The sequence below is a fragment of the Pristiophorus japonicus genome, chromosome 7 (genome assembly GCF_044704955.1).
Source record: "Pristiophorus japonicus isolate sPriJap1 chromosome 7, sPriJap1.hap1, whole genome shotgun sequence".
NCBI lineage: Eukaryota > Metazoa > Chordata > Chondrichthyes > Pristiophoridae > Pristiophorus > Pristiophorus japonicus.
The window spans coordinates 45,315,206-45,342,823 of record NC_091983.1 but is presented as its reverse complement, the minus strand read 5'-3'; the positions used below and the strand labels follow the sequence as shown (position 1 = coordinate 45,342,823).

Below are 27,618 nucleotides of genomic sequence, written 5' to 3'. Positions count from 1 at the left end.
GAGCACCACTGAGTAGGTTACAGTTAAACTACCAGCAGAGTAGGATTTCAGAGGTATACTTAACTTAACATTCCTTTGTGCAGGCTCCCTGGGTCCATGATAGCTTCTGATGTCATTGGTGCTGCTATGCGGAGCACATTTTCTCAGCCTCTATTATCGTTTGTACAAGATGTCTTCAAGATTTAAATTCAACCAGTAGGTCACAGACAAGCACCTGGGGCATGAAATTCCCACCTGGGACCTGGAATCGCTGGGTCACATAAGAACATAAGAACATAAGAAATATGAGCAGGAGTAGGCCATTTGGTCCCTCAGTCCTGCTCCACCATTCAATAAGATCATGGCTGATCTGATCCTGGCCTCAACTCCACTTCCCCGCCCGCTCTTCATAACCCTTGACTCCCTTATCTTTCAAAAATCTGTCTATCTCCACCTCAAATACATTCAATGACCCAGCCTCCACAGCTCTCTGAGGTAGAGAATTCCAAAGATTCATGACCCTCTGAGAGAAGAAATTCTTCCTCATTTACGTTTTAAATGGGCAACCACGTATTCTGAAACTATGCCCCCTAGTTCTAGATTCCCTCACGAGGGGAAGCATCCTTTCTGCATCTATCCTGTCAAGCCCCCTCAGAATCTTATACGTTTCAGTAAGATCACCTCTAAGTCTTCTAAACTCCAATGATTATAGGCCCAACCTGCTCAACCTTTCTTCATATGACAGCCCCTTCATCTCAGCAATCAACCTCCTACCAGTGCAAGTATATCCTTCCTTAAATAAGGAGACCAAAACTATGTGCAGTACTCCAGGTGTGGTCTTACCAACAGTACAGTTGTAGTAGGACTTCCCTACTTTTATACTCCACGCCCCAAATGCAATAAAGGCCAGCATTCCATTTGCCTTCCTAATTATTTGCTGTAGCTGCATGCTAACTTTTTGTGTTTCATGTACAAGGAATCCCAGATCCCTCTGTACCACCGCATTTGTAATCTTTCCCCATTTAAATAATAATTTACTTTTTTATTTTTCCTACCAAAATGAATAATCTCACATTTCCTACATTATACTCCATCTGCCAAATTTTTGCCCAATCACTTAGCCTATCTATATCCCTTTGTAGACTCTTTGCATCCTCTTCACAACTTGTTTTCCTACCTATCTTTGTATCATCAACAAATTTGGCTACATTACACGTGGTGGCTTCATCCAAGTCATTAATATAAATTGTAAATAGTTGAGGCCCCAGCACTGATCCCTGTGGCACCCCATTAGTTACAGTTTGCCAACCGGAAAATGACCCATTTATCCCGATTCTCTGCTTTCTGTTAGTTAGCCAATCCTCTATCCATGCTAATATATTACCCCCAACTTCTTGAGCTCTTATCTTGTGCAGTAATCTTTTATGTTGTGCCTTATCGAATGCTTTCTGGAAATCCAAATATACGACATCTACTGGTTCCCCTTTATCCATCCTGCTCATTATATTCTCAAAAAACTTCAGCAAATTTGTCAAACATGATTTTCCTTTCATAAAACCATGCTGACACTGCTTAACTGCATTATGATTTTCTAAATGTCCTGCTACTACTTCCTTAATGATGCACTCCAGCATTTTCCCAATGACAGAAGTTAGGCTAACTCCTCTATATTTTCCTGCTTTCTGTCTGTCTCCTTTCTTAAATAGGAGCGTTACATTTGCGGTTTTCCAGTCCGTTGGGACTTCTCCAGAATCGAGGGAATTTTGGTAGATTACAACCAATGCATTCACTATCTCTGCAGCCACCTCTTTTAAGACTATAGGATGCAGGCCATCAGGTCCAAGGGACTTGTCCACCTTTAGTCTCATTAGTTTACCGAATACTTTTTCTTTAGTGATAGTGATTGTTTTAAGATCCTCCCACCCTATAGCCCCTTGATTATCCATTATTGGGATGCTTTTAGTGTCCTCTACCGTGAAGTCCGATACAAAATATTTGTTCAAAGTCTCCACCATTTCTCTGTTTCCCATTATTAATTCCGCAGTCTCATCCTCTCGCTTCCTTTTTATATACCTGTAGAAGCTCTTACTGTCTGTTTTTATATTTCTTGCTAATTTATTGTCAAAAGCTATCTTCTCTCTATCATTTTTTTAATCGTTCTTTGCTGGTTTCTAAAAAATTCCCAATCCACTGGCCTTCCGCTGTTCTTAGCAACATTGTATGCCTTTGTTTTCAATTTGATACCAATGTTTACTTCTTTAGTTAGTCATGGAAGGTTCATCCTTCTCTTAGAGTCTTTCTTTCTCACTGGAATATATTTTTGCTAAGAGTTATGAAATATCTCCTTATTGTCACCATTCTTTTTCTTGGCCCGATGAGAAACTCCGACAGGAAAAAGTAAGATTTGCATTTATGTAGCAACTCTCATGACCTCAATGCCCTAAAGTGCTTCACAGCCAAGTCAGTACTTCTAAATCATAACAAATAATAATAAATAATGTTGAAAAATAAGTACTTTATTGCAAGGGGTTGGAGTATAAGATTAAGGAAGACTTGCTGCAATTATATGGGACTTTGGTGCGACCATACCTGGTGTACTGTGTACAATTTTGGTCTCCTTACCTAAGGAAGGATATACTTGCCTTCGAGGCCGTGCAACAAAGGTTCCCTACGATGAGAGGGTTGTCCTATGAGGAGAGATTGAGTAGAATGGGCCTAGATTCTCTGGAGTTTAGAAGAATGAAAGGTGATCTCATTGAAAATTCTTAGAGGGTTTCCCCTGGCAAGAACTAGGGGTCATAGTCTTAGGATAAGTGTCGGCCATTTAGGACTGAGGTGAGAAGGAATATCTTCACTCAGAGGATTGTAAATCTTTGGAATTCTTTACTCCAGAGGGCAGTAGATGCTCAGTCATTAAATATATTCAAGACTGAGATCAATAGCATTTTGGACACTTAGGGGGAGAAATGGCCTGGTTTGCGCCTCCCATTAGCTCTTCCGGGCGACGTATCGGGGCCCTAAGGGGTTATCCGGGCGCGGCGAAATTAGCAATGCCCACGAACTCCTTTGGCAGGTTTGTGCTGGCACTAAAGGTACCGCCTCAATCTCATGCACCCGGGAGATCGTGATGTCATCCAGTGCGCAGTGGCCTGATACTACCCCGGATGCAATATTCACTCCCTGCAGCTGCAGGAGGTGTTGTCACCTCGGCCGGCTGCTTGGCGTGTGTTAATTTAAGGCAGTGGTGGTCAGGTAGGGCAAAATATAATTATAGGCTACAAATTTGCCAGCCTAATGCATGTTTTAACACAATTTTTTTCGCGTTAAAAGTGTTCTTTTGTCATTAAAACAAAAATAACAAAATTCCCCAAAGGTTAAGAATGGCGGTTTCGAAATATCGAAAACGGATTGCCAAGGAGTAAAGCCAAAAAAACACACCACCTAAATTTTTCCGTTTGGCAAACCCGTACTAAGGTGAAAAGAAAACACGAGAAAAGCAGGCATTGCAGCCTCAGAAATTTCGATAAGTATGAAGACCTTCAAAAAAGGCAAGTTAAAGTTTTGATTTGTTAATTCTTTTGCAGCAATTACTTAATTAAGGGTCTTGTACATGACATTTGGTTTTTTGTTTTTTGAAACATTTTTTGTGTGTTTTCTCCCCTCCCGAGGCCTGTATTTTTGGCTTTGAAAGGCCTCGGGCTAAAGTTGGTGAGATCGCGGTTTTCTTCGTGAATCCTCATGCAATGGCGTTTTTTAACGACATGTGTATTTTGACACCAAATTTACCCCGTTAAAAAATGGCGACATTTTTACTCTTATTTCTTCACAAAAATGATGTTATTTATCAAATAACGACAGGCTGAAGAATTTCTAGCCCTATGTTCCCAGTGTGGTGTATTTTGCTTTCTTTGGCCCCCGTGATTGTTCAGCCCTGCACACTCTGAGTGCATGGGGCTGCTATGCGTGTAGCACAGGTGCCGTCGCCCAACAGACACAGCCTGAGGGTTCATTTAATGCAGCATTGGCCCTTCCCTTTTAAGGGAGGGAAGGAGCCTGTAAAAGCAACAGCACTGCCCCAAACATTGCTCAGTGCTCTGCCGACACCGCCCCTCTCACTCCCTTTCATGCTCTAAGAGAATTGGGAGCACTTGATTTAGTGCTCCACTTCCCTCTTGGACTTCTAAAGCTGAAGCTCCTGGCAGAATGAAATCTTTACCACCCGGCGATACTTCTGCGCTCTGTTATTGCTCCAAACAGGGCACTACGCAATTTCTAATCCTGAGGGAATCAAGGGATATTAGGACAGGGCGGGAAAATGGAGCTAAGGTAGATCAGCCAGAATCTTATTGAATGGGTTGAGGGGCCATAAGGCCTACACCTGCTCCTATTTCTTGTGTTCTTACATTAAGTGTATTCACTGTTGTAATGTACAAGGACACCCTCAAAGCCTCCCTGATAAAGTGCGACATCCCCACTGACACCTGGGAGTCCCTAGCCAAAAACCGCCCGAAGTGGAGGAAGTGCATCCGGGAGGGCGCTGAGATCCTCGAGTATCGTCGCCGAGAGCATGCAGCAGAAGGAGCGTGCGGCAAACCAGACTCCCCGCCTATACTTCCCTTCAACCACTGTCAATCCCACCTGTGACAGAGACTGTGATTCTCGTATTGGACTGTACAACCACCTAAGAACTCATGCTAAAAGTGGAAGCAAGTCTTCCTCGATTCCGAGGGACTGCCTATGATGATGATGATGAGGTAGGAAACAATGGCGCCAATTTTCACACAGTGAGCTCCCACAACTGCAATGTGATAATGACCAGATCATCTGTTTTAGTGTTGTTGGTTTAGGGACACTAGGAGAACTCTCTCGCCTCAGTGGTGAGAGGGCTACCCACTGAGCCATGGTTGACATCTTAGGAGGAAATATCAGGCAGTTGTTCCATCCACACCCTCTTCTTCTGATGTCAGAAGAGGAAATGGGATCTGGGGCATGACATCACCTTACTGAAATACCACCTGTCCTGCCTCCTTTGCCCGAATGCAAACTGTGTTAAAGTTGCAGACATATTTGCATTCCATTTGCAGAAGTAAAATCGGTTGCTTAACCGGGAGCCAATGTAAGTCAGCGAGCACAGGTGTGATGGGTGAATGGGACTTTCAGAGTTTTGGAGGCCTTCAAGTTTATGGAGGGCAGAAAGTGTGAAGCCGACCAGGAGTGCATTGCAATAGTCAAGTCTAGAGGTAACAAAGGCCTGGATGAGCAGTTCAGCAGCACACGTGCTGAGGCAGGGGTGGAGTCACTGTCACTATTAATGAGATGGAAATAGATGGTCTTAATGATAGTTCGGATATGTGGTTGGAAATTCATTTTGGGGCACAAGAACGCAGAATCAATCATCTTTTTAAAGTTGAGCTTACAGCTAAAGTGACGGCCGATCTGTCCAAGGGAGTGGTCTCCATCTCACAAAACAAATATTCAAACGATCTTGCCCCCGAGATTTGTGACTGGGTCAAGGTTGGGGCTGATTGGCGCTAGACATCCCACCCATCTCACTTCTGCTGCTGGAGTAGGCCTCCAGAAATCTTGTCACTAATACTGGTTAGGCTGATATGGAAGTATCTTATAATTTCAAATTAAATAACCAAAAAGTGAATTGTTTAATTTTCACTGCCATTTGAACTTCAACATTAAGCAACATCTTTAGTGGTTGAAAAAACCTTTATTTTTGTTTGCGGAGAAAGAGAGAGAAGCCTTGTGTTATTTTCCTCATGGTGATATCTCATGGAAGTGTCAAATGATATGTTTCTACATGATTAGTGTCATGTATTCAACTATCAGTATAAGCCATGCATAAGCTGACCTAAGTTGTACAACTTGAGAACATTGGCCATAAAGGGCAAACTTGTGGGAGACACTCCTAACCTGGACCTTCAGGTATAAAAGAGGAAGCTCCACCCACCTTCATCACTTGAGGTCTTGGTAATAAAGGTAACTGGTCACAGAGTGACGTTCTCTCAAGTATGGGCCTCATGTGCATTTATACTGTATAGTAAGGACATATTGGCGATAAGAAACTGGGATTTAAACCACGCGAGCATGGCCACTAGCAGCACAGAAGAGAGGTACTGTGTTGGTGCTGATTGGGACGACTTTACTGAGAGACTACAGCAAAGTTTTGTCACTAAGGAATGGTTGGGACAGGATTCGGCCGACAAACGCAGGGCTCATCTCCTGACGGTTTGTGGATCCAGAACATACTCCCTGATGAAGGATCTTCTAGCGCCAGAGAAGCTGGCGGACGAGACGTTCAAAGAGCTCAGTAAGTTGATCGGGGAACACCTTAAACCGGCGAGCAGCATGCACATAGCGAGACATCGGTTTAACACGCACCAGTGGTGAGAAGGGCAAAGCGTTCCAGACTTCGTGGCAGACCTCCGGCGACTGGCGAGCCTATGTAAGTTCCCAGATGCATGCTGAGCGGAAATGCTGCGAGACTTTTTTAATGAGGGCATCGGACACGCTGGGGTTTTCAGAAAACTGATTGAGACCAAAGACTTGACCTTGAAAGCAGCGGTTCTGATAGCCCAGACATTTATCTCAGGGAAGGAAGAGACCAGAATGATGTATGACAAAAATCTTAGCTCAAATGCAGCAAACGACCAGGGTGTCAACATTGTTAACGCGGTACACAGTTCTCCAGGCAGACAATGGCAATCGGACATGTCCCAGCATGTAGTCGAACCCTAAGGGGGAATTCAACAGAGACAATGGCTAGCTGAACGGCGATTTATGCCATCGCAATGGACAATGCGGCCAGTAATGGGCCCATCAACACCTGTTAATGGTGCGCTTAAGGGCAGTTACAGAGACAGTCAGAGATGATCGACTGGTAATGGACCTTCTGTTTCCAACAACGGGGCCTCCAGCTAATGCTAGAGGTGTGGAGGCAAACACTCAGCCAGAGTTTGCAGGTATCAGCAATATACCTGCAGAAACTGCAACGTCAGCGGTCACTTGGCGCGTATGTGCAGGAAGCGTGCAGCCAGGCTGATGTACGAGGAGGACGGGCCCGATGTAAGCCCTATGAGGCCAAATGAATACTGGGGGAAATCGCTGGAAGCTGAAGTTCAGCGAGTTCATGTGGAGCACATATACAGTTCATATACCAGGACACCCACCGATAATGATGAAAGTGCTTCTCAATGGCATCCCAGTATTAATGGAACTAGCCCCGGGGTTCAGCCAGTCCCTGATGAGTATCAAACAGTTCAAAAGGTTGTGGGTGTCCAAGGCCAGGAGGCCAAAATTATTGCCGATTGACGCACAGCTACGGACATATACAAAAGAGATCATTCCGGTGCTAGGCAGCGCCATGGTAGTCGTGACCCACAAAGATTCGGAGAACAGGTTGCCACTCTGGATTGTCCCGGGAGACAGTCCCGCACTACTGGGGAGGAGTTGGTTTGCTGTCATGAACTGGAAATGGGGCGATGTCAATGCAATTTCTTCTGTGGAGCGAGTATCATGCTCACTGGTCCTGCACAAATTTGACTCATTATTTCAACCCGGCATCGGCACTTTCATGGGGGCCAAGGTAGTAATTAACATAAACCCGGACGCCAGGCCAGTACACCACAAGGCCAGAGCAGTGCCATACGTGATGCGGGAAAAGATAGAATGCGAATTGGACCGCCTGCTGAGGGAAGGCATCATCTCGCCAGTCAAATTCAGTGACTGGGCGAGCCCGATCATGCCGGTGCTCAAGGCGGATGGGTCGGTCAGGATATGTGGCGATTACAAGGCCACCATCAATCAGGTGTCACTCCAAGACCAGTACCCGCTACCGAGAGTGGAGGACCTCTTTGCGACGCTATCCGGTGGCAAACTTTTTTCAAAATTGGACCTGGCCTCAGCTTACATGACCCAGGAGCTGGCGACTGAGTTGAAGAAGCTGACCACCATCACGGCACATAAAGGGTTGTTTGAGTACAACCGATGTCCGTTCAGGATTCGTTCAGCCGCCGCGATCTTTCAGCGAAATATGGAAAGCCTCCTCAAGTCGATTCCAAGGACGGTGGTTTTTCAAGACAACATCCTCATCACGGGTCGCGATATTGAAGAACACCTCCACAACCTGGAGGAGGTGCTATGCAGACTGGACCGGGTAGGGCTGCGACTGAAAAAGGCGAAGTGCGTCTTCTTAGCTCCAGAGGTAGAATTCCTGGGGAGGAGGGTAGCAGCAAATGGGATCAGACCTACTGCGTCCAAAACGGAAGCGATCCAGAGCACCCAGACCCCGTAACACGATGGTGCTATGTTCGTTCCTGGGGCTCCTGAACTATTTTAGTAACTTTCTTCCCAAATTGAGCACGTTGTTAGAGCCGCTACACGTGCTCCTACGCAAAGGTCACGGTTGGGTCTGGAGGGACAGCCAGGAAAGGGCTTTTGATAGAGCGCGCAATTTGTTATGCTCCAACAAACTGTTAACGTTATATGACCCCTGTAAGAAACTTGTTTTAATGTGCGATGCGTTGTCCTATGGGGTCTGGTGTATGTTGCAGCATGTGAATGCCAATGGTCAGTTACACCCGGTAGCTTACGCTTCCAGAAGTCTGTCCCAGGCAGAAAGGGGCTACGGGATGGTAGAAAAGGAAGCGCTAGCATGTATATATGCAATAAGAAAAATGCACCAGTACCTGTTTGGCAGGAAATTTGAGCTGGAGACAGATCACAAACCCCTAACATCCCTTTTGGTCGACATCAAGGCCATAAATGCAAATGCATCGGCCCGCATACAGAAGTGGGCACTCACGTTAGCCGCCGATGACTACACAATTCGGCATAGACCGGGCACTGAAAACTGCGTCGATACACTCAGCAGGCTCCCACTAGCCACCACTGAGGGGGCAACTGAGCATGATACTGAGATGGTCATGGCTGTTGAAGCTTTCGAAAGCGAAGGCTTACCTGTGACAGCCCGTCAGATTAAAGTCTGGACAAATAAAGACCCGCTACTGCCTTTAGTTAAGAAATGTGTCCTGAATGGGGACTATACAGGGCATGCCCTGAGGAATTTAAATCGTTTCATAGGCGCAAGGATGACCTTTCGATTCAGGCCGATTGCCTACTGTGGGGAAACCGAGTAGTCATGCCCCAGATGGGCAGAGAGGTGTTTATCAGAGAACTCCACAATGAGCACCCAGGCATTGTCATGATGAAGGCAATTGCCAGGTCACACGTTTGGTGGCCAGGGATAGATGCAGACCTGGAACTTTGTGTTCGCAGGTGCAACACATGTGCTCAGCTGGGCAATGCACCCAGGGAAGTCCCCCTTAGTCCCTGGTCCTGGCCCATCAAGCCTTGGTCACGCATCCATGTAGACTACGCAGGTCCTTTCATGGGAAAAATGTTTTTGGTTGTCGTAGACGCCTACTCCAAATGGATTGAATGTGCCATTTTAAATTCAAGCACATCCTCTGCCATGGTAGAAAGTCTACGGGCAATGTTTGCCGCCCATGGTCTACCAGATGTCTTAATCAGCGACAATGGCCCGTACTTCACAAGCACTGAATTCCAGGACTTCATGGCAGGCAATGGAATCAACCATGTCAGAACGGCACCGTTCAAGCCGGCCTCAAATGACCAGGCGGAACGAGCAGTGCAGATAATCAAACAGGGGATGCTCAGAATCCAAGGGGGTTCCCTACAAAGCCGCTTATCGCACCTCCTGTTGGCCAATCGATCCTGACCACACTCACTCACAGGGGTTCCACCCGCAGAGCTGCTAATGAAAAGAACGCTCAAAACCAGGTTATCCCTTATACACCCTACTGTGAAAGAAATTGTTGAGAGCAGGCGTCAGTCACAATGTGACTACCATGACAGGAATGCTAGGGCGCGATGTATTGATGCCAATGACCCTGTTTTTGTCCTTAATTACGCTGCAGGGCCCAAATGGCTTGCAGGCACTGTGAATGCCAAAGAGGGGAATAGGGTTTTGGTAGTTAAACTTACCAATGGACAAATCTGCCGCAAACACATGGATCAAACTAAAAGGAGGTTCAGCAAACCCATAGAAGAAGCAGAGGAAGAACACGGTGTAGAGTTTACTCCACCACAGGTGACCGAACACCGGAACCAAGTGGAGGAGAGCCCAGTCACTGTGGGCAGTCCGGACAGACCTGAGGCACCGCAAAGAGCAGACACTTAGACTAGCGCCCAACAACCGGAGCCCCAACACAGACGCTCTACAAGGGAGCGTAAACCACCAAAGAGACTTAACCTGTGATCCCAATAAGACTTTGGGGGCGAGGTGATGTCATGTATTCAACTATCATTGTAACCCATGCATAAGCTGACCTCAGTTGTACACCTTGAGAACACTGACCACAAGGGGGTGAACTTGTGGGAGACACTCCTAATCTGGACCTTTAGGTATAAAAGGGGAAGCTCCATCCACCTTCATCACTTGAGGTCTTGGAATAAAGGTAACTGGTCACAGAGTGACGTTCTCTCAAGTATGGGCCTCGTGTGCATTTATACTGTATAGTAAGGACATATCAATTAGTGCCTCTGCACAAACAAAACCTTGCTGGACCTTGATGATGTTTGCACATTGATCTCCTTTGTCAATACCTGGAGTATTGTGTACAGTTTTGGTCTCCTAACTTGAGGAAGGACATTCTTGCTATTGAGGGAGTGCAGCGAAGGTTCACCAGACTGATTCCTGGGATGGTGGGACTGACCTATCAAGGAAGACTGGATCAACTGGGCTTATATTCACTGGAGTTCAGAAGAATGAGAGGGGATCTCATAGAAACGTTTTAAATTCTGACGGGTTTAGACAGGTTAGTTGCAGGAAGAATGTTCCCAATGTTAGGGAAGTCCAGAACCAGGGGTCACAGTCTAAGGATAAGAGGTAAGCCATTTAGGGCCGAGATGAGGAGAAACTTCTTCACCCAGAGAGTGGTGAACCTGTGGAATTCTCTACCACAGAAAGTTGTTGAGGCCAATTCACTAAATATATTCAAAAAGGAATTAGATGTCGTCCTTACTACTAGGGGGATCAAGGGGTATGGCGAGAAAGCAGGAATGGGTTACTGAAGTTGCATGTTCAGCCATGAACTCATTGATTGGTGGTGCAGGCTCGAAGGGCCGAATGGCCTACTCCTGCACCTATTTTCTTTGTTTCTATGTTTCTATGTTTCTTTAAAATGACAGCAGCAACTCTATCTTTCATTGCAGGTATATTGCTACACAATGTGTGCAGCCAGAACTAGGTATAATCAACGTACTTTTACAACAATCTTCAAGGGTGACAATAGTAATGATGACAATATTAGTAAAGGTAAGATGAAATCTTAACAGCTCTTTCTGTAAGAGCATATAATATCTAAGAGACAAGTAAAATATATAACTTTATAGTGAGCCACCCACATACACCGAATTTTTTTTAAATTCTTAATATAGTAATCAAGTTTTAACAAAATAAAAAATATATAAATTATTAACAATTTATATATTGTTAATTCGATAATTATTCCAAATAAAGATATTTTCAGAAGTCCATTTAAACTTTTCAATACAATACAAAATCTTATAGATGGTGACACTATATCCCAGTTACCATCTGGTCATACAGCAGAATAAAATCCATCGGGCCTGAAATTGGTCAATGCATAAGGTCCGCCCATTTCTCGGCGGTATGCCGGTAGTGCATCGTTTCAAACCGCTAGCATACCGCTGAGACCGAAGAGGAAAAAATTGCTCAAAAAATTTGTGGTGCTATGTTGGCGGTATGCCAGCGATCTGCAGCAGGCGGTATGTAACCAGATCCAGATCGACTTTCCCTTCGATGGACGATGCAGCATTCAACCGTGCATGCGCAAGTTTTTTTTTTCTGTTTTTTTCACAGAAGCGTTTTACCCACGATTTTGGGGGTTAGGGGTCACCCGCGCATGCGCAGCGATTTACGAGGAGGGAGAGAGAGTGAGAAGGAGCAGCAAGCTATTCGACGGGCAGTTACTTTAAAAACACATTGCAGAGTTAAAAAATATTCATAACAACTAATAATTCTACAGTTTGAATAAGACATATATTACAAAGAAAAATCATAACAACAGAAATAGTATGGAAATGTTAAAAAAAAATCAAAGCGCAGGAACATCGAAAAGGTTGGGAGGTTGAGGGCACCCGCCTTTGACGAGACAGTTACCCACCCTTCTCGAGCATATAACAGAGAGGTATTCTGAGCTAATGAAGGGTGGGCGTGGAAAGCTCCCCCCCACCCCTCAAATCAGTACAACGAGATCAGGGAGGCTGTCTCTTCCAAAAGTACCATGGTACGCACCAGGGAAAGATGCCGTTAGAGGTGAAATAACCTGGTGAGGGTAGCAAGAGTAAGTAATGATTCTATTTATGTATCCACCATGTGCCATGTACCATGTAAATGTAGGTTCTGTGTCACACAGATGATGTTATTGATCTTAAGGTTACGGCGATGTATTCGTGCTTTCAGGCAATGACGAGGATCAACGCAGTGTTTTTTTCATGTGTGTGTGTGAGATCCTGTGTGTCTACGATGTTAAATGGATTGAAGATTTTTACTTTGATTTAATTTACTTTCTGCAGAAGAAGACATCTGCAATAGCAGCCGATCAGTGGCGTACAGGGGGAGGACCTACAACCCAGGAGCCTCTGACTGACATTGGGATCCATGCCCTGTCCCGAGTTGGGGAAAGCAACCGTGCCACCACCGGCATTGGAGCTGACCCACTCACACAGGATGGTAAGGTGAATACAATCCAGTCTGTGTTGCGGTCGTCTCATATCATGTAATGTAACTGTAACTGTAATGTTGGCCTGATGTAATGTAATGTAAGTTTATTGCACTGTAATTTTGGCCTCATGTGATGTACTGCAATGTTGGGGGCATGTAACGTGTCTGTCTGCGATATGTAATGCAGTACTGCAGCAGTGGTGGACATTTAAGTAAGACTCCGATAAGTTATTGTGCTATATACTCATGTAACCCTGACCCATTCCCTGGTGCCAAGATTTTTAAATGTTGTTTTGTACTTCCAGACTCGGATGATTCAGACCATACCGACACAGAGAGACCCACTGCCTCCACCTCTGACGTCACCCAGCCCTCTCCTGACTTCACTGCTGGCAGAGATGAGGAAGACAAAAATGAAGAGGAAGAGGAAGAGCTGCTGATCCATGAGCCAGTGGAGGTGGAAGTAGGGGTGGAGACTGAGGAGGATACACCAGCTCCATGTGGGCCAGCTGGAATGTCCTCCATCACCGAGTCTGTATTCAGGGGATTCCCCCATGGGTCCTCTGATTCTGCTGGACCACGCCATGCGCAGCAAGGCACCCCCAGTGTTTCAGCGCCTTTGCCGCAGTGATGGAGGTTGGTGCAGAAAAAGATTGGTTGCTGTAGGCATGTACCAGAACATGGTGCGTCTGTCACAGGCCGGTGTCGAGATAGGTCGAGAGCTGCTCAAGGCCATGACTACAATAGCCGCAAACATCGTGGCTCTATCAGAGTGGCAATTGGAGGAAAGGTTGCGTATGATCACTGCGATGGAGCCATGCGGCAATCGATGGGATCGGGACATGGCGCGGAATCCCACCCCCCACCCCACACCCCCCCCCCTGTGCAATAATAGTCAGGTCAACAGCACCTGAGGGTGGGGAGCTGACGTCATCTTCCAATCCTGAATTCGTGCCTTCCACATCACGAGCTTCTCCTGAGGCCCCGGTTATTGCGCCTGTAATGTCTGACCTCCAACGATAGCAGCAGCACACGGGGTGCACAGTTGCATGCCAGTTGGTACCACCATGGGGAGGTCCAGGCTCAGGGGCAGTGGGATAGTGAAGGACAGGAGTAAGAAAGAGGGGAGTAGTCCCAAGGGTGATGTAGCATGTAGTTGAAGACGGGGCCGAGATCATGACCGAGGACAGTAAAGGGTCTTTTTGTTGTACTTGTTCATTGAATAATTGAAATTTGAGTTGTAAAAGTTATTTAAAGTAGTAAAAGTTTTGTTAAAATTGTTATTAAAGTTGTTAGACCTTTGTTAAAGTCGTTGTTAAAGATGTTAAAGTTATTAGGTGTTTTACAGTTATAAGTTTTACAAAGTTTTAAAATTGTTGTATATTTTTTACATTTTTACATAAATGTTTCAATTGAATTTAAGCACTCTTGCACAGTATCAAACTTTTGGGATAACAGTCATCAGCGTCCCAAAACACAGCTCTCCACATTCAAGCAAAGCGTTCATTTATGAGGTGCTGACGTAACAATTTTGCAGTGCCATATGCTCCATGAGCCCTCCGCTGTGGTGTTGTGGTGTTGGGGGGGGGGGGAGGTGGGGGGGGGGTGTCATGGGTTCACCTGGAAGCACCTCCTCATCCTCCTGCCCCTCATTTTCCTCTTCTTCCTCCTCCGTTTCCTGCATTCTCTCCTCAGGTGGTCCCGCAGTTCCCTGTGGCAACTCCTGTCCCCGCATGATTGCTAAATTATGCAACATGCAGCACACCACTGTGAACTGAACCACCTGTTCAGGGTGGTATTGCAGCCTGCCTCCCGAGTGGTCCAAGCATCAAAAGCACTGCTTCAGCACTCCAATTGTCTTTTCGATAATATTACCTGTGGCTATATGGCTCTTATTATATCTTTGCTCGGCTTCTGTCTGAGTGTTCCAGAGGGAGGTCAAGAGCCAGGTGGCGAGGCCGTACCCTTTGTCCCCCAGCATGCAGCATTTACCTTGTGGTTCAGACTTGAACAGGTCAGACACAGTGCTTTCATGCAAGATGTGTGCATCATGGATGCTCCCTGGAAAGTAGGCATTCACTGCCATTATGCGTTGTGTATGGTCACGTACGAGCTGCACGTTGAGGGAGTGGAATCCCTTACGGTTTCGGTACACCTCCGCCTCCTGTAATGGTGCTCGCAGGGCAATATGGGTACAATCAACAGCATCCTGCACCTTGGGGAGGCTGGCAATGAGTGCAAAACCCAAAGCCCTCTCCCTCTGTGCCTCCCTGGCCATTGGGAAGTTCATAAATTATATCCGGCATGCATACAGTACTTTGGTTACCTGTCGAATGCACCAATGAGTAGCGTACTGAGAAATGCAGCATATGTCCCCAGCTAATGCCTGAAAAGAGCCGCATGCATAAAAGGAAAGTGCCGCAGTCACCTTCATCTCGACAGAGAGTGCAGTAATGTTGGTGGTACTGGGCTGTAGGTCTGCCTTAATGAGCTGGCAAATCTCAGTGATCACCTCTTTTCAGAATCGCAGCCTTCGAACGCATTGTCGATCGGTCAGGTCCAAGTATGAACGCTTCTCCCTGAAAATCCTTTGCAGATAAGGCCTCCTCCCCTTCCTCATCAATCTGCGACCTCCTCCATTACCCTTATAACTCTGCTCAATAAACCTTCTTACATCTGGATCCTCCATTGGACAGGTAGTCAGCAATACAGGCTGAGATAGTACAGACCCTATTCTTTTTAAATCTCCACGATATTTTTCGATGAAAAAAAATAACTTAAATGCCTTCTATCTTGTTACTCAGTAACAATAAAAATATCTTTCCCGCTGTAAATCATACTGTAAAATCACTGTTCACCTCAGAAATACAGAGGTGCTGCATTAGCTGACTTTTTCCGATTTAAAAATGGCAGCTCCGAGCACGACTGCCCATTCCCGTCCACTTTACATCATGTAAAACCATCTTTTCCAGGACGGTATGCAGCTCTGGTGGTATGTCGGCAGTATGCGAAGAAAATCGGACTTTTTGGGCGGTATGCGGGCGGTCCTGCCCTGGCGAACGGTGTGCATACCGCTCGGCGGTATATCAATGATGAATATTCCACCGAGTGGTATGTAGGTGTTTTTTTTACCAAAATCGCATTTTTGGCGGTACGTAGGTGGTACGTGGGCGGTAGGGGGCGGTATGTCAACTAATTTTTGCCCCATATAGTTCTCAGGACAGGTGATATTCTTTAAAGGGACCACTGGAGGCCTCAACAAAAATGCATGCATTTTTTTACACTTCCCTTTATGTGGAGCCAGGAGAAGCAGGTCCCAGGCCCAAATTGGTCCCGCTGCTTCTAGAGATGAGACTGGCGCTAGCAGCTCGGCGCAAGTATTAAAATGTGGACCGAGGCCCAATTTTGGGCGAGTTGCGGGCCTCCAGCTTCTGCTGCACGGGCCGACCACTATTGGTAGGGGATTAGATGGCTGTTCACCTCTGGATCTGAGGTCAAACCCAGTTCTGACTGGTTGCCTCAAAGTTTCCTCTGTCTGCTGGTTCTAAAGGATTCTGAATTCACTGTAGGTGGTATACAATAGAAGCAGCCTACATACAATGCGGGCATTGTGAATACATCAGAGGCAAGCTGGGTACACTGCAGGTATTATAGATATGTGAAATGAGTTTATGCGTCTCAATTCAGTTCCTAGTGGATCACTAAATTGGCATTCCCACTCAGACAGAGGGTGCTATTTTGAGATAGGGACAGAGTAGTTGAAGCTTTACTTTGCATGAAATTATTGTTTTCAAATCTCTCCAAAGCCTCACCCCTTCCAATCTCTGTAATCTCCTTCAGCCCCACAACCTCCCCCTCGAGATGTCTGTGCTACTCTAATTCTGCCCGCTTGAGCATCCCTGATTATAATCGCTCAACCATTGGTGGCCGTGCCTTCTGTTGCCTAAATCTCTCCACCTCTCTACCTTACTTTCTTCCTTCAAGACGCTCCTTAAAACCTACCTCTTTGACCAAACTTTTGGTCACCTGCCCTAATTTCTCCTTATGTGGCTCGGTGTCAAATCTTTTGTCTCAAAGCACTCCTGTGAAATACCTTGGAGTGTTTCACTGCATTAAAGGCGCTATATAAATACAAGTTGTTATTATTGTTGTTGAAATCAGACTATGCCTGAGTTGTGAATGCTTGATACTGACACACAAAAGCATTGTACTCCCCAGTATCAACATCTCTAACTTTGAGAAGTAAAAAGTTCACAAAGCAAATAATAAAAAGTGACAAATTCAACAATTATTTAAATAGAACATGCTGATATAATTTGATAATAAATTGAAAATTATTGTATACTAATGTGGATACTGATAACATTTTGTTTAAACAGACTTTAAAATTGAATGCTAGGCTCCCTTCTATTTATTATACTTATTAACGATCTGGGGGAAGGCATAGCTCGAATAATTAAACCACGGACGATAACAAATTGTGCAGTAGAATCAGAACCGTAAAAGAGGGAAATGTATGTGGCAAGGGAGCATGAAATGGGTCTCAAGGAGGAGGAGATGGGTCTCATGAGCAAGATGATCTCGGAGAGGGCATTAAAGGAGTTGGGAGATAAACTATTCAATGGACAAGTCAATGGATGCATTTAATTATGTTATTGTGTAACATGTAATTAAAAATATATATAGTGTTTAAAATCCCATTTTGGACAATAGTAATTGTAATTATTGAGAAAAATATGTAGATTACTTTTTTCAGAAAGCATTTTGAGTGATTTGGGAAGAAAAGATAATATAGCACGATGCCAGGACGTGACAAAGAGCCATTACAGGTTAGTGATCAGTGGATCTCCCATTAAAGCATCACCTTCAAGAGTCACAGGGAAATATAACATGTAAATGTGGACATTTTTAGATTTGAATTCCCATAAAAAATGTTTACATAGCAGTTTGCAATGGAGTGTGTAACCCGTATAAAATTTTCAATATGCTTTAAATTAAAATTAATAGTGGCGCATAATTGATTGAGCAATAATTTCACTGTCACTGTCAAAGTTCCTGTCACTCTGCACTCTTCCATTTATGGCACTGTAAAATGCCTTTCAGGGCTATTTACATGATAATATATAACCACTAAAGTAGCTATTGTACAACCAATACTGGTCTAAAATTGATAGATATATAATGGGATGTACTTACAGCAGGGAGACCCAAGTTATACTCTAGGACACACGCTGCTTGCAAGTCACACTGGACACAACAAAAAAGTACTGCACGAGTTCCATGATCCATTTACAGGGCTTCCCTCTCAGTTAGCTCACTTTTAATATTATGGGAGAGCTAGCAGAAGTGTTGCTTCTCTTCTACATTAATAAAGTTCTGAATGTGAGTTATACTATGCCCAGTGCAAAGCCCAAGAGATGTGAGACTGTCTGATAGACGAGATCTTACCCTCCTTCAGCTCACTCAGGTTCTGGCAGAGTCTCCGCTTAAAATGTTAACCTACAAAGCCTGCTGAGAACTCTGCGTTCCTGATTTCCCCGCTTACTTCAACCTAACATTAGCAGCCGTGCTTTCAGCCATCTATGCTCTGCATTCTAGAATTTCAACTCCAAACCTCCCCGCCTCCCTCTGCTCCTTTGAAACCCTCCTTAAAACCCACCTCTTTGGCCAAGCTTTTGAGCATCCTTTCTAATATCTTCTTCTTTGGCTCGGCATCCATTTCGTCTGATTATGCTTCTGTGAAGCATTTTGAGACGTTTTTTCTGTAAAGGTGCTATATAAGTAAACGCTGTTGCTGCTTTTATAACCTATGTTTTCTGTTTTCAGATGCTGACAGATTTGCTGCATATTTCGAGCATTTTGTGTTTTTATTTCAGATCTCCCGTGTTTACAATTATTTTTTTTCATTTTATTTCTCATTTTTTATGCATTTCTGTTCTCCACAGTAAAAGAGTAACTTTCTAGAAATATCCCCTGAACTTATTAAAAAAATATATTATAATTCTCCTAAATAAATGGAATCTGTTTAATCTGGTCAATATATATTTTATTTAGGTTAAGAAAGATCACCTCCCCCCCCCCCCACCACCCACACACACACACACACACACACGATTATCTGAGAGAGACAGGAGATATAATACCCACAATATAATGGGGCTCTACGAAGAATAAATAGGCTAATCGCGATCTCCACAGCTCATGGTGCATGTATGGGAATAGCTGTTCATTGTTGAATATGTATAATTCAGTGAACAAATGTAGTACACGGAAAGTGCAAATGCTGCAGGAGCACAGAATTCTAGCAAGGTCTTGCTTATGGATTAGCATGAATACACATATAGACCAAATGTGCAAAGTGTGTCACAACCTCAGCAGCTCATCGAAGAAAGAGCCAGAGTAAACTGGCACTGGACTATTCCCTTTAGTGTGACCTGAACTACAATCGTCAACTTTCAATTTAACGCCGAAGCTCACAAAAGATGCACATGTTCCTCATGAATGCACTTAGCAAAGCCTTACCCCACAAAAACCTTCTTACTTTCTGCTGATATTTGTGACCCTGTTTTTGAAAATTAAGCTACTCAAATCAAAGTGAAAAACAATCCTTTACTACTTTCAACTGGCATTGCATCCTTTTTATTCACTTTTACTTTTCCACCAAAATGAATGTAGAGATAATTGAATCGTATAATGATTTATTGAAGAGGTTGCTACAAAACAAAATAGTAAGAATGCTTTGTGACTCATATATATGTATACTAAGCGAATGAGTGGCATCTAGTGGGAGGAAGTAGGCTAGTCACCAACATTTTACATAACATTTGCTCAGAGATCCGTTACCCTCAAACCTTGTTTAAGAACATTTCTTCTGTAGTAAACAATGCATCTAACGAGGGGAGTTTCGAATGGTTAGCAATGCGGACCCTTTGGTACAAATATTCCCTCAAAGGGGATTTTCTACGGCATTATATACGTTATACATCCGTTGCTTAAACGGCACGATTTTAATAACCGGAGTATTTTTTATCACTAGGGCGGAAGTTCGCATTAAAAGGCTGTGCCGATCACAATCTCACTGTAAATCAGCCCCCATGGTTTGTCTAAGTCAACTGAATGACTCTCGCCAGTCGCTGAATGGCGCTGTTGTCAGTTTCCTCCCCCGTAAAATGCATGTGGTTACCGTTTGTGTCTTTTCTCTAATTTGACATTTGATGCAGCTACATTCAAAGCAGTAAAGGGGGAAACACTTCATCATAAAGTTGTAATGAATAGGAAGTTCTTTTAAATCATCAAAAGCACCATTTCGAATAGAGATGGCCAAACAACTGCTCACTCCGGTTTTATACAGATCCGGCTTTAGTATTTGTGTTAGCCTGAGGGAAGTGGCAGGCACGTTTTGAGTAAATGGAAAGGGTAAAGGGAGTTAGATTTCACGAAGTTATACCAGCTACCCGACCACTGTGTCCTGATCCCTTTTGAGGCTTGAGTTTTGAGGATTTTTGCGTTAGGGTAGAATATCAATATCAATCTATCTTTAAGTCGCTCTATGCGGACGGTGGAGTAACTGCCCGCACCCCCGCCTCCCCGTCTTTAATTATTATCCTTAGCATAGCGTTTCCAATAATTTGCCACGTCGGAAATGCAACTTAGAGAAATAAATATGTTTATCAGAAATCGTATCCTGTGGATCATCAAATGAACTGCAAGGAGCAGGAATATAATGTCAGTTACCGGTTTTCTTATTGAAGAGAAGGAAAAGTGTGTGTGTGTGTGTGTGGGTGGGTGGGGGGGGGAGTTCCTGGTATCCACGCAGCGTTGTCAGTCAAAGACGGTCTCATCATCCGGACTGACGAAAATAATGCAATTCAAGGAGTGTCTGATCGGGAAGGATGAATTTTTCAAAAAGCGTTAACACGTTTCCAATTAAAGACACGCCGGGGTAATCCGGTGGGACCGATTACGTCTGCAAAGAGTCAGTAAAAGGCTGGGAAAGATCTAACGAAAGTTACCGAACAAAGGTTGCCAAGTGGACTTTTATTGTTTACCACCCACCTCAAGTCGATAATATCATATTGAACTACCACATGCATCATATACTATATAAGGGCCTGCGCTTGGAGGCACGGCTGAAATTGTGTAGTTTATGGAATAAAGTGCACACCGGGAGAAATTATTTATTTTGTGAGCAAGTTTCTACCTTTTCTGAACGGTGACAGAAAAAAAGCCACGGGTTGCAAGGAGAGAGGAAGCAGGATACATTTTGTGAAGCCGTGTTTAAAGGTAAATGCATGAAAAACATTTTAATAGAAATGATTTTGTAGATTCTGCAGATGCTACTTTGAAATATGTCCCTGCATTTAGGCAAGGCATAAAATGCTTGATGTTATTTTTTTCTGGATTTACTAGCCACCTCTCTCAAAACAGCAGAGCAACAATAGAGTTAGGCACTTTTGCGACTTTTACCAAATGTGCATCTCTTTCAAAAGTTTAAGCGGGAATAGTCAACAAGAATATGCTCATTGGATGATAATCCCAACAAGCTTTGATTCGGTCTCATAGGCTCTTAAACAATAAAAGAGTTTGATTTCCAATCCCTGAAAACCAGGAAATGATTACTGTCAATGAATGAGGAGAGCACGGTTCTGAGTGGCTTGGCATAACCTTGCGGTTATCTCACAAAGCTGTTAAAGATCATCATGCCGATTTATTTTCTCTTTCAGTGCTACGAGTCGAGGTTGGGAGGCTTTCATCTGATTTCAACAGAAATGCACGGACTGAGGTCGCCGTTATTCTTTGGACTTGTACTTCTAATAATCACGGCTGGATGTTGCAAAGAGAAGACAGATCTCACGGAGTTTGGGGACAAGACCCTCTTTAACTTAATATTGAAAATCATAAATCAGTTACAAAAGCACCACGCGGAGGAAACCAATGATGTTAACTACTTCCCACAACGCGTCGGTTATACTTTTGATTCTCAGGAATTACCTGACTATGATGTCTATCACAAGGAGGAGCGGGTTGGTAAGTGCCTGGTGTCTATTGATCCATGTTGTTTCCAGTGTACTTATCAAGCTAACAATGATGCTTTTTACGTGTTACTGAGTTAAGTCTGTACATGATGGATGGTAATACATTTATCTTTTTGTACACATTACAGAATAGAACCAAATAAATAAAGAGCGTCGAGGTAATGGATCATGGGGATGGGCTATTGTGATCCGGTTACGGGTTAAATAACGCAGCCGATTGCTGTTGTAGTCCCATGGGAACGCGTATGGTCAAGGAGTCTGCTCGCCTTTCTAATGCTGATGGTTTAGAATAGAGATAGTGAAAGGCGGCGCTGGATTTGTGGGACACGGGAAAGTCAAGCGAAGCTAAATCCACAGAAGGCGCGAGACGAAAACGAAGCGGCAAATCCTTACAAATGCAGCTAGACACATTTTATGAATGGATAAAAACTAGCAAGGGGTGACTTGAGGACATTGGCCGCCTGGTTTTCAGGAGATCAGATAAGGAGTCGGTGCCATTGTATTTTATAACCACGGCAGCGCTACAAACTGAGTAATGATGCCTTTTCAGACTGGCGACCTGAGGAGGAGCGCTTTACGTGCATCATATTGCTTTCCCCTGATACGTTTCATTGTTTTTAGATTTGTTAATCTGCTTAGGACCGACAGAGAGGGATACATAAAGAGTTAGAGCGTGATTCTCCCAGCAATTAAAACAAATTGCCCGCTGTTACAACATGGGAAGCTACCCGGCGAGCCCTGGCATTCCCGACTTCAAACCATTGTCCCGAATTTCCAGAGCTTTGGAAATCCGCTGTGAATGGTCCCCTAACACTGGAACACACGGATAGTGCTGCTTCCCCGCTGTTAAGCCTTCATGTAAGCTGTATTTTCTGCAGATCCGGTTGGCTGCCACACACTTGGCGAGGGCAGTAATTTAAGTCAATATTTGATGAAGTTATCTGTCGACAGAACAAATCACTTCCAACACACATCCGAAAAGAGCCGTGCAAACATCGTTAATGCATCTATACCAAGTGATTAAAATGCTCAAGTTTTTGGTGAGTTAATTGCGTTAACCTGATCACAGCAACGCCGCTAAGAATATATATATATATTTATTTTCCAACAGAAATAGTACCCAGAGATCTGAGGAAGATGAAAGACAAATTTTTGAAACATTTAACGGGTAGGAGTCTCTTTCCGTTTCCCCGCGTGGTCTTTTGCTTGGTGAGTGGCGACCGAGTTTAACCGGCTACTGATTTTCTTGCAGGTCCTCTTTACTTCAGCCCCAAGTGCAGCAAACATTTCCAGCGGCTGTACCACAATACCAGGGACTGCACCACACCAGCATGTAAGTGCCATCCTCTGCCTACTGCTTCCGGCAGCGCTACATTTTACAGTAAAAGTGATCGTTATAGACCCAAGACTTTATTTACTTTTATCGCTTTACCAAAGTGCGTTTTTTTATAAACAAGCAACATACTGCGGATACTGACTCAGCAGATCAGACAGCACCTGTGGAGAGAGAAACAGTGGTAACGTTTCAGGTCGATGACCCTTCGTCAGGACCTCTTGATGTAATGGCTGTTCATTATTGGGGTCATGCTACCCAGACTCGGTAGTTTGCACTTTAAGTTTGAATGATACCGAATCTGCATGAATACATTTATCGAGCGGGGGAGGGTGATTTGTCTTGCTTTCGGTGGAGATGTCACAAAAATACATTACAAACGGTCGCTGCTGTTTAGACCGTTCAGGGCGCCATCCCAGTAGCAGATTGGCGGCATTGACACATGGGAGCACTTTCATTTTTGGAGAGAGGCCTGCCTGGAACTCCATTCTTATCAGAGTTTAGCTGTGTCACGTTGATGAGAATGTGAGTTTCTGTGGGATATGATGACTTAAAGTCAGCACAGCTCTAGGGGAAGCAAGAGTACAAGGCTCAGGGGTAGCAGTGTCGTGATAACAAACCAATTGCAGTTTGCCAATCGCGGCCTCCTCGACACCATTTGTCTTAAAGTTGGCGGTGTGTGTGATGAGCCAAGCCGCCGGTTATTGGAAAGCAGCGTGCTTTGCTACAGACATGCAGGCGACGGAGGATGAAGTCTATTGAGAGGATAATTTCTGTTGGACTCAGTACCAACTCTCTGCATATATCCACACTGTAAGCAGTAGTATATTTGATTCGATCAAGTGGAGGGATGGGGCCGAGTTGATCTTATCAAACGATGACTGCCGGAACATCAGTAACATGGTAGTCACAAGTACAACGCAGTTCACTCATGCTTTATTAAATTACACATCATTGCATTTTAATCGTTCTAAAGTTGTACCAATAGCTTATAAATGGTTAGCATGAAAATGAAAATTACACTACGGTCGGATTCGGATTATATTTGATCGTTTTGTACTATTTCTGTAATGGGAAATTAAACAATACAGACACGTTACAAGCCCAGATTGTAAAATTAGAATTTACATCAGTTTACATACATCCTTCTGGATTCACGGGAATCCGCAATCATTTCATAAAGAATGGTTCCATACGGATGGAATGTAGAGATGAGAGAATGTGGAGAATGTAGAGATCCCATTAACAGTAGTCAGTTTATATATATTTTATGAGAATTATATCAATATGGTTGCTGAATTCAGTGACTTATCAAAGAGGCCAAGGGGAAACTGACCGCTTCAAAGATCTAACCATACTTATCGAGCTATTTCCCCAAGGAGATAGTCGTGCATAGAGCGTACAATGTGTGTGAACAGGAGTGAGTGCATTTAGGACCATGTGTTTGTATACCATGTTTGCTAATTTATGACGGCATTCACTTCTCGCAGATTATAAACGATGTGCCAGACTTCTCACAAGATTAGCAGTCAGTCCGATGTGTGCGAAAGGCTAAATTCGATTAATGGTAAGTGTAATTAACTTACTGACGTCCTATGATACTTAAACAGCTTTGCTACGAGAGGCGGACATCCTAAAGTTTTTCTATGACATTTGGCCGGGTGGAGAGGTGTCAGCGTGGCAGTCCGGAGCTGCAGCCTTTGGAGAAACTGTCCCGTTAGTAAATACATTTCTTATATTAATCGGCCACTACAGGCAGACCATGCATATAGGTCTGTCCTTCAGCCAACATCGATTAGTTGCTGAATGCAGCACTATAGTTAGCATCCACTCCAGATGGATGACATCGTTACCCGTAAAACCTGCCCGTGCTTCTTTCCGTTCAGCTCATCGATGGTATTTGTTTCATATTCAGTCGAGAAAAGGTCCGTAAATGATTCAGCTCTAATATACTTCAACCATCTTTTGGAAGCGGAATCAATGTAGGTCAATTTTTAAAATACTTTCCAAATATTTGATAGCTGCTGGATGTTCTAGAGGTGTAAGTAATCCAAAAAATGTCTGCTTCGGTAGAAGTTTACAGTTTTACTCTCTTTAACTTGCAACTGTCTCAACATTACATTGGATAATTACTCAAAATGCAAATAGTTTCAGTATTAAAGGCCTCTTGGCAATGTGTTGCCATCTTACTGGTTTACTGTGCTGTACAAGGCAACACTAATTGCCATGGCTACGACTTAATTAAAGATTAATAGAGATGGCAGCAGTTGGCGCACACATCATTTTACATAGGTTTTTAATCAATAGGTCGGCCCACGCATCTTGAAAGAGGAAGATCTAGCCCTCTGAGTAATTACTATGCGATCGACTGAAATTCAATGTTTCTACCTCCCCAATCGGCAACAGACACAATACCATTGAGTACTCGAATGCATGGGTTAGGAAAATACATGTCATAAGATGGCGGAGCAGGCTCGAGGGGCTAGATGGCCTACTCCTGTTCCTAATTCTTATGCACATTAATTGCCATTCACATTTAAACAAAATAACAGGCAATATATCTATGACTTCCATTCCTGCATTTTAAGGCTCCTGTAACACAGTGCAGATGATGTCATTCGCAAGATAAATATATTAGGTCCGATTCAGCAATATATAGAAATACAGATGATAATATTGTTCTAGTCATACTTAGAACTTCTGTGCATAATTCAGTGAGAAAACAATATGTTGATTTCATCATTGATTAATCACTCTTTACACTCACTAAGTGTTATAGCTTTATAGTAGGGATACAATGTTTTGATCGTATTTGAATTCCAGTTATAACGATCATTGGTGAGCTCCACTGATTGTGGAACTAATCATTGGTCACAAATAAGACTTTTCTAACACGTTTTAATTCCTATGAATGATACTCCTTCCTCTACCACCCCTTTCAGCCAGAAGGGTGTAATGGATTTGACCATGAATTTTAGTTGCAATAATATTTATAATCATCAGTTGGATGGAAGAACATTTCAACTGCAGAAAACACACACACACACATTTGAATAGCCAGCAAATTAGGAACCCAAACTGACATCATACATAGGAGTGGAGTACTTAACCAACTTTTGCTATTAAATAGCTGCAATATATGGACTGGGACAATATACCATACTTTTGGTACTTAAATGCACAGTAGTGTACTTTATGTAATGAAACTGGTAGTGTAACACACTGTAAAAGCTGCTAAATTTGTAGCACATGGGGAAGCTCCCAATCCAGTCATGCACCATAGTAATGTGGGACTATTTGGGGTGTAACTACAGCAGCAGCAGTAGTCTAACCATACGACTGGACAATCTCAAGGTGCACTCTGTTCTATGGAAGTTAGCCCTGACATAAACCATTAACAAGAAATAAAATAAATTATCCATGGTATGTTCACAATTTCACATAAGTTTCCTACATTACAACAGTGACTAGACTTGAAAAAAGTACTTCATTGGCTGTAAAGTGCTTTGGGATGTCCGGTGGTTGTGAAAGGCGCTATGTAAATGCAAGTTTTTTATTCTTTTTACAAATGGTGAAAAGTTTAGAATTTGCTGCAATTTTCACAACATAAATGGCAGTAAGCAATAGTCGCACTCGTGAACCAATCTATAAAATGAAGTTATTAAGCCAGATCAGGTTTTCAATGTTCCACGGATAAACATGTAGCAGGCTCTATGCACAACTTAAAATGAATTCATTCAACTTTCATGAATCAAAATCCTTGAGAGTACAAAATGCAACAATTTTGTTTTGCAGGTGACAACAATAAATTAAGATATCCCCAGAACCAAGAAAAGTGCCTTGGAAAACAACAGGGAAATAAATTGATCTCAATACCTTTATAACATATTCCATTGTGAACAAAGATTTATTTTTGCAAACTGATGGATTACTTCCATAAACTCCTTAATGTGCATTTTGTATGTTGTCAACATTGTTTCTGTAATTCTGTACATTCATATAAATAATTGCCAATGTTACAAAGGCTTAACATTTAAGAAAATAATAACACTTCACTGTTTCTCTGTATAATGCTGCCAAAAATTGCACAAATGCTTTCTTGTTCAACAAATGATGTTTGGAACATTCTTTTGCATTAAACATTGAGATGCTCAGATATTGTTCAAGGCAAGGCTAATGTATCCTAAATTTACTGTAGGATTTTTTCATGCTTCAGAGTGCTGGTTACCTTTACTTGTCATATGTAATGTTTATGCAGTTTAAAACCATTTGCTGCATCATAACACAGCAAAATATCGATATAATAGAATGTTTGGGGTCACCCTGTACCCCAAGGGTTAAATTATGGTTTGCATGACTTTTTTCTTGCCTCTGTCATTACAAAATTTAATATTTTAAAACAACATTGTTAGGTTAGTATAATGCTGGTTATGGTTTACATTCTCTGAGCTGAAAAAAGATGTTTGTGAGCAATTATCTTTTCTCTAACACAG

At 43.4% G+C, this 27,618-nt stretch overlaps 1 protein-coding gene across 1 annotated transcript; it reads left to right on the top strand.

Annotated features, from left to right (window-relative positions):
• The first annotated feature begins 21,525 nt into the window (after positions 1–21,525).
• Positions 21,526–27,128, top strand: LOC139266757 (ALK and LTK ligand 2-like). The gene is made up of 5 exons (XM_070884352.1): positions 21,526–21,784; positions 22,904–22,960; positions 23,045–23,125; positions 24,616–24,692; positions 26,921–27,128. The coding sequence occupies exons 1-4, from the start codon at positions 21,526–21,528 to the stop codon at positions 24,678–24,680; spliced, it is 462 nt and encodes a 153-aa protein (XP_070740453.1). The 3' UTR covers positions 24,681–24,692; positions 26,921–27,128.
• Positions 27,129–27,618: the final 490 nt, after the last annotated feature.

Excerpts from the sequence above, each read along its gene's own strand:
- LOC139266757 (XM_070884352.1), top strand. The coding sequence starts at position 21,526 with ATGCACGGACTGAGGTCGCCGTTATTCTTTGGACTTGTACTTCTAATA. Across the intron at positions 22,961-23,044 it reads ATTTTTGAAACATTTAACGG|GTCCTCTTTACTTCAGCCCC; the intron begins GTAGGAGTCTCT and ends ATTTTCTTGCAG. Across the intron at positions 23,126-24,615 it reads GGACTGCACCACACCAGCAT|ATTATAAACGATGTGCCAGA; the intron begins GTAAGTGCCATC and ends CACTTCTCGCAG.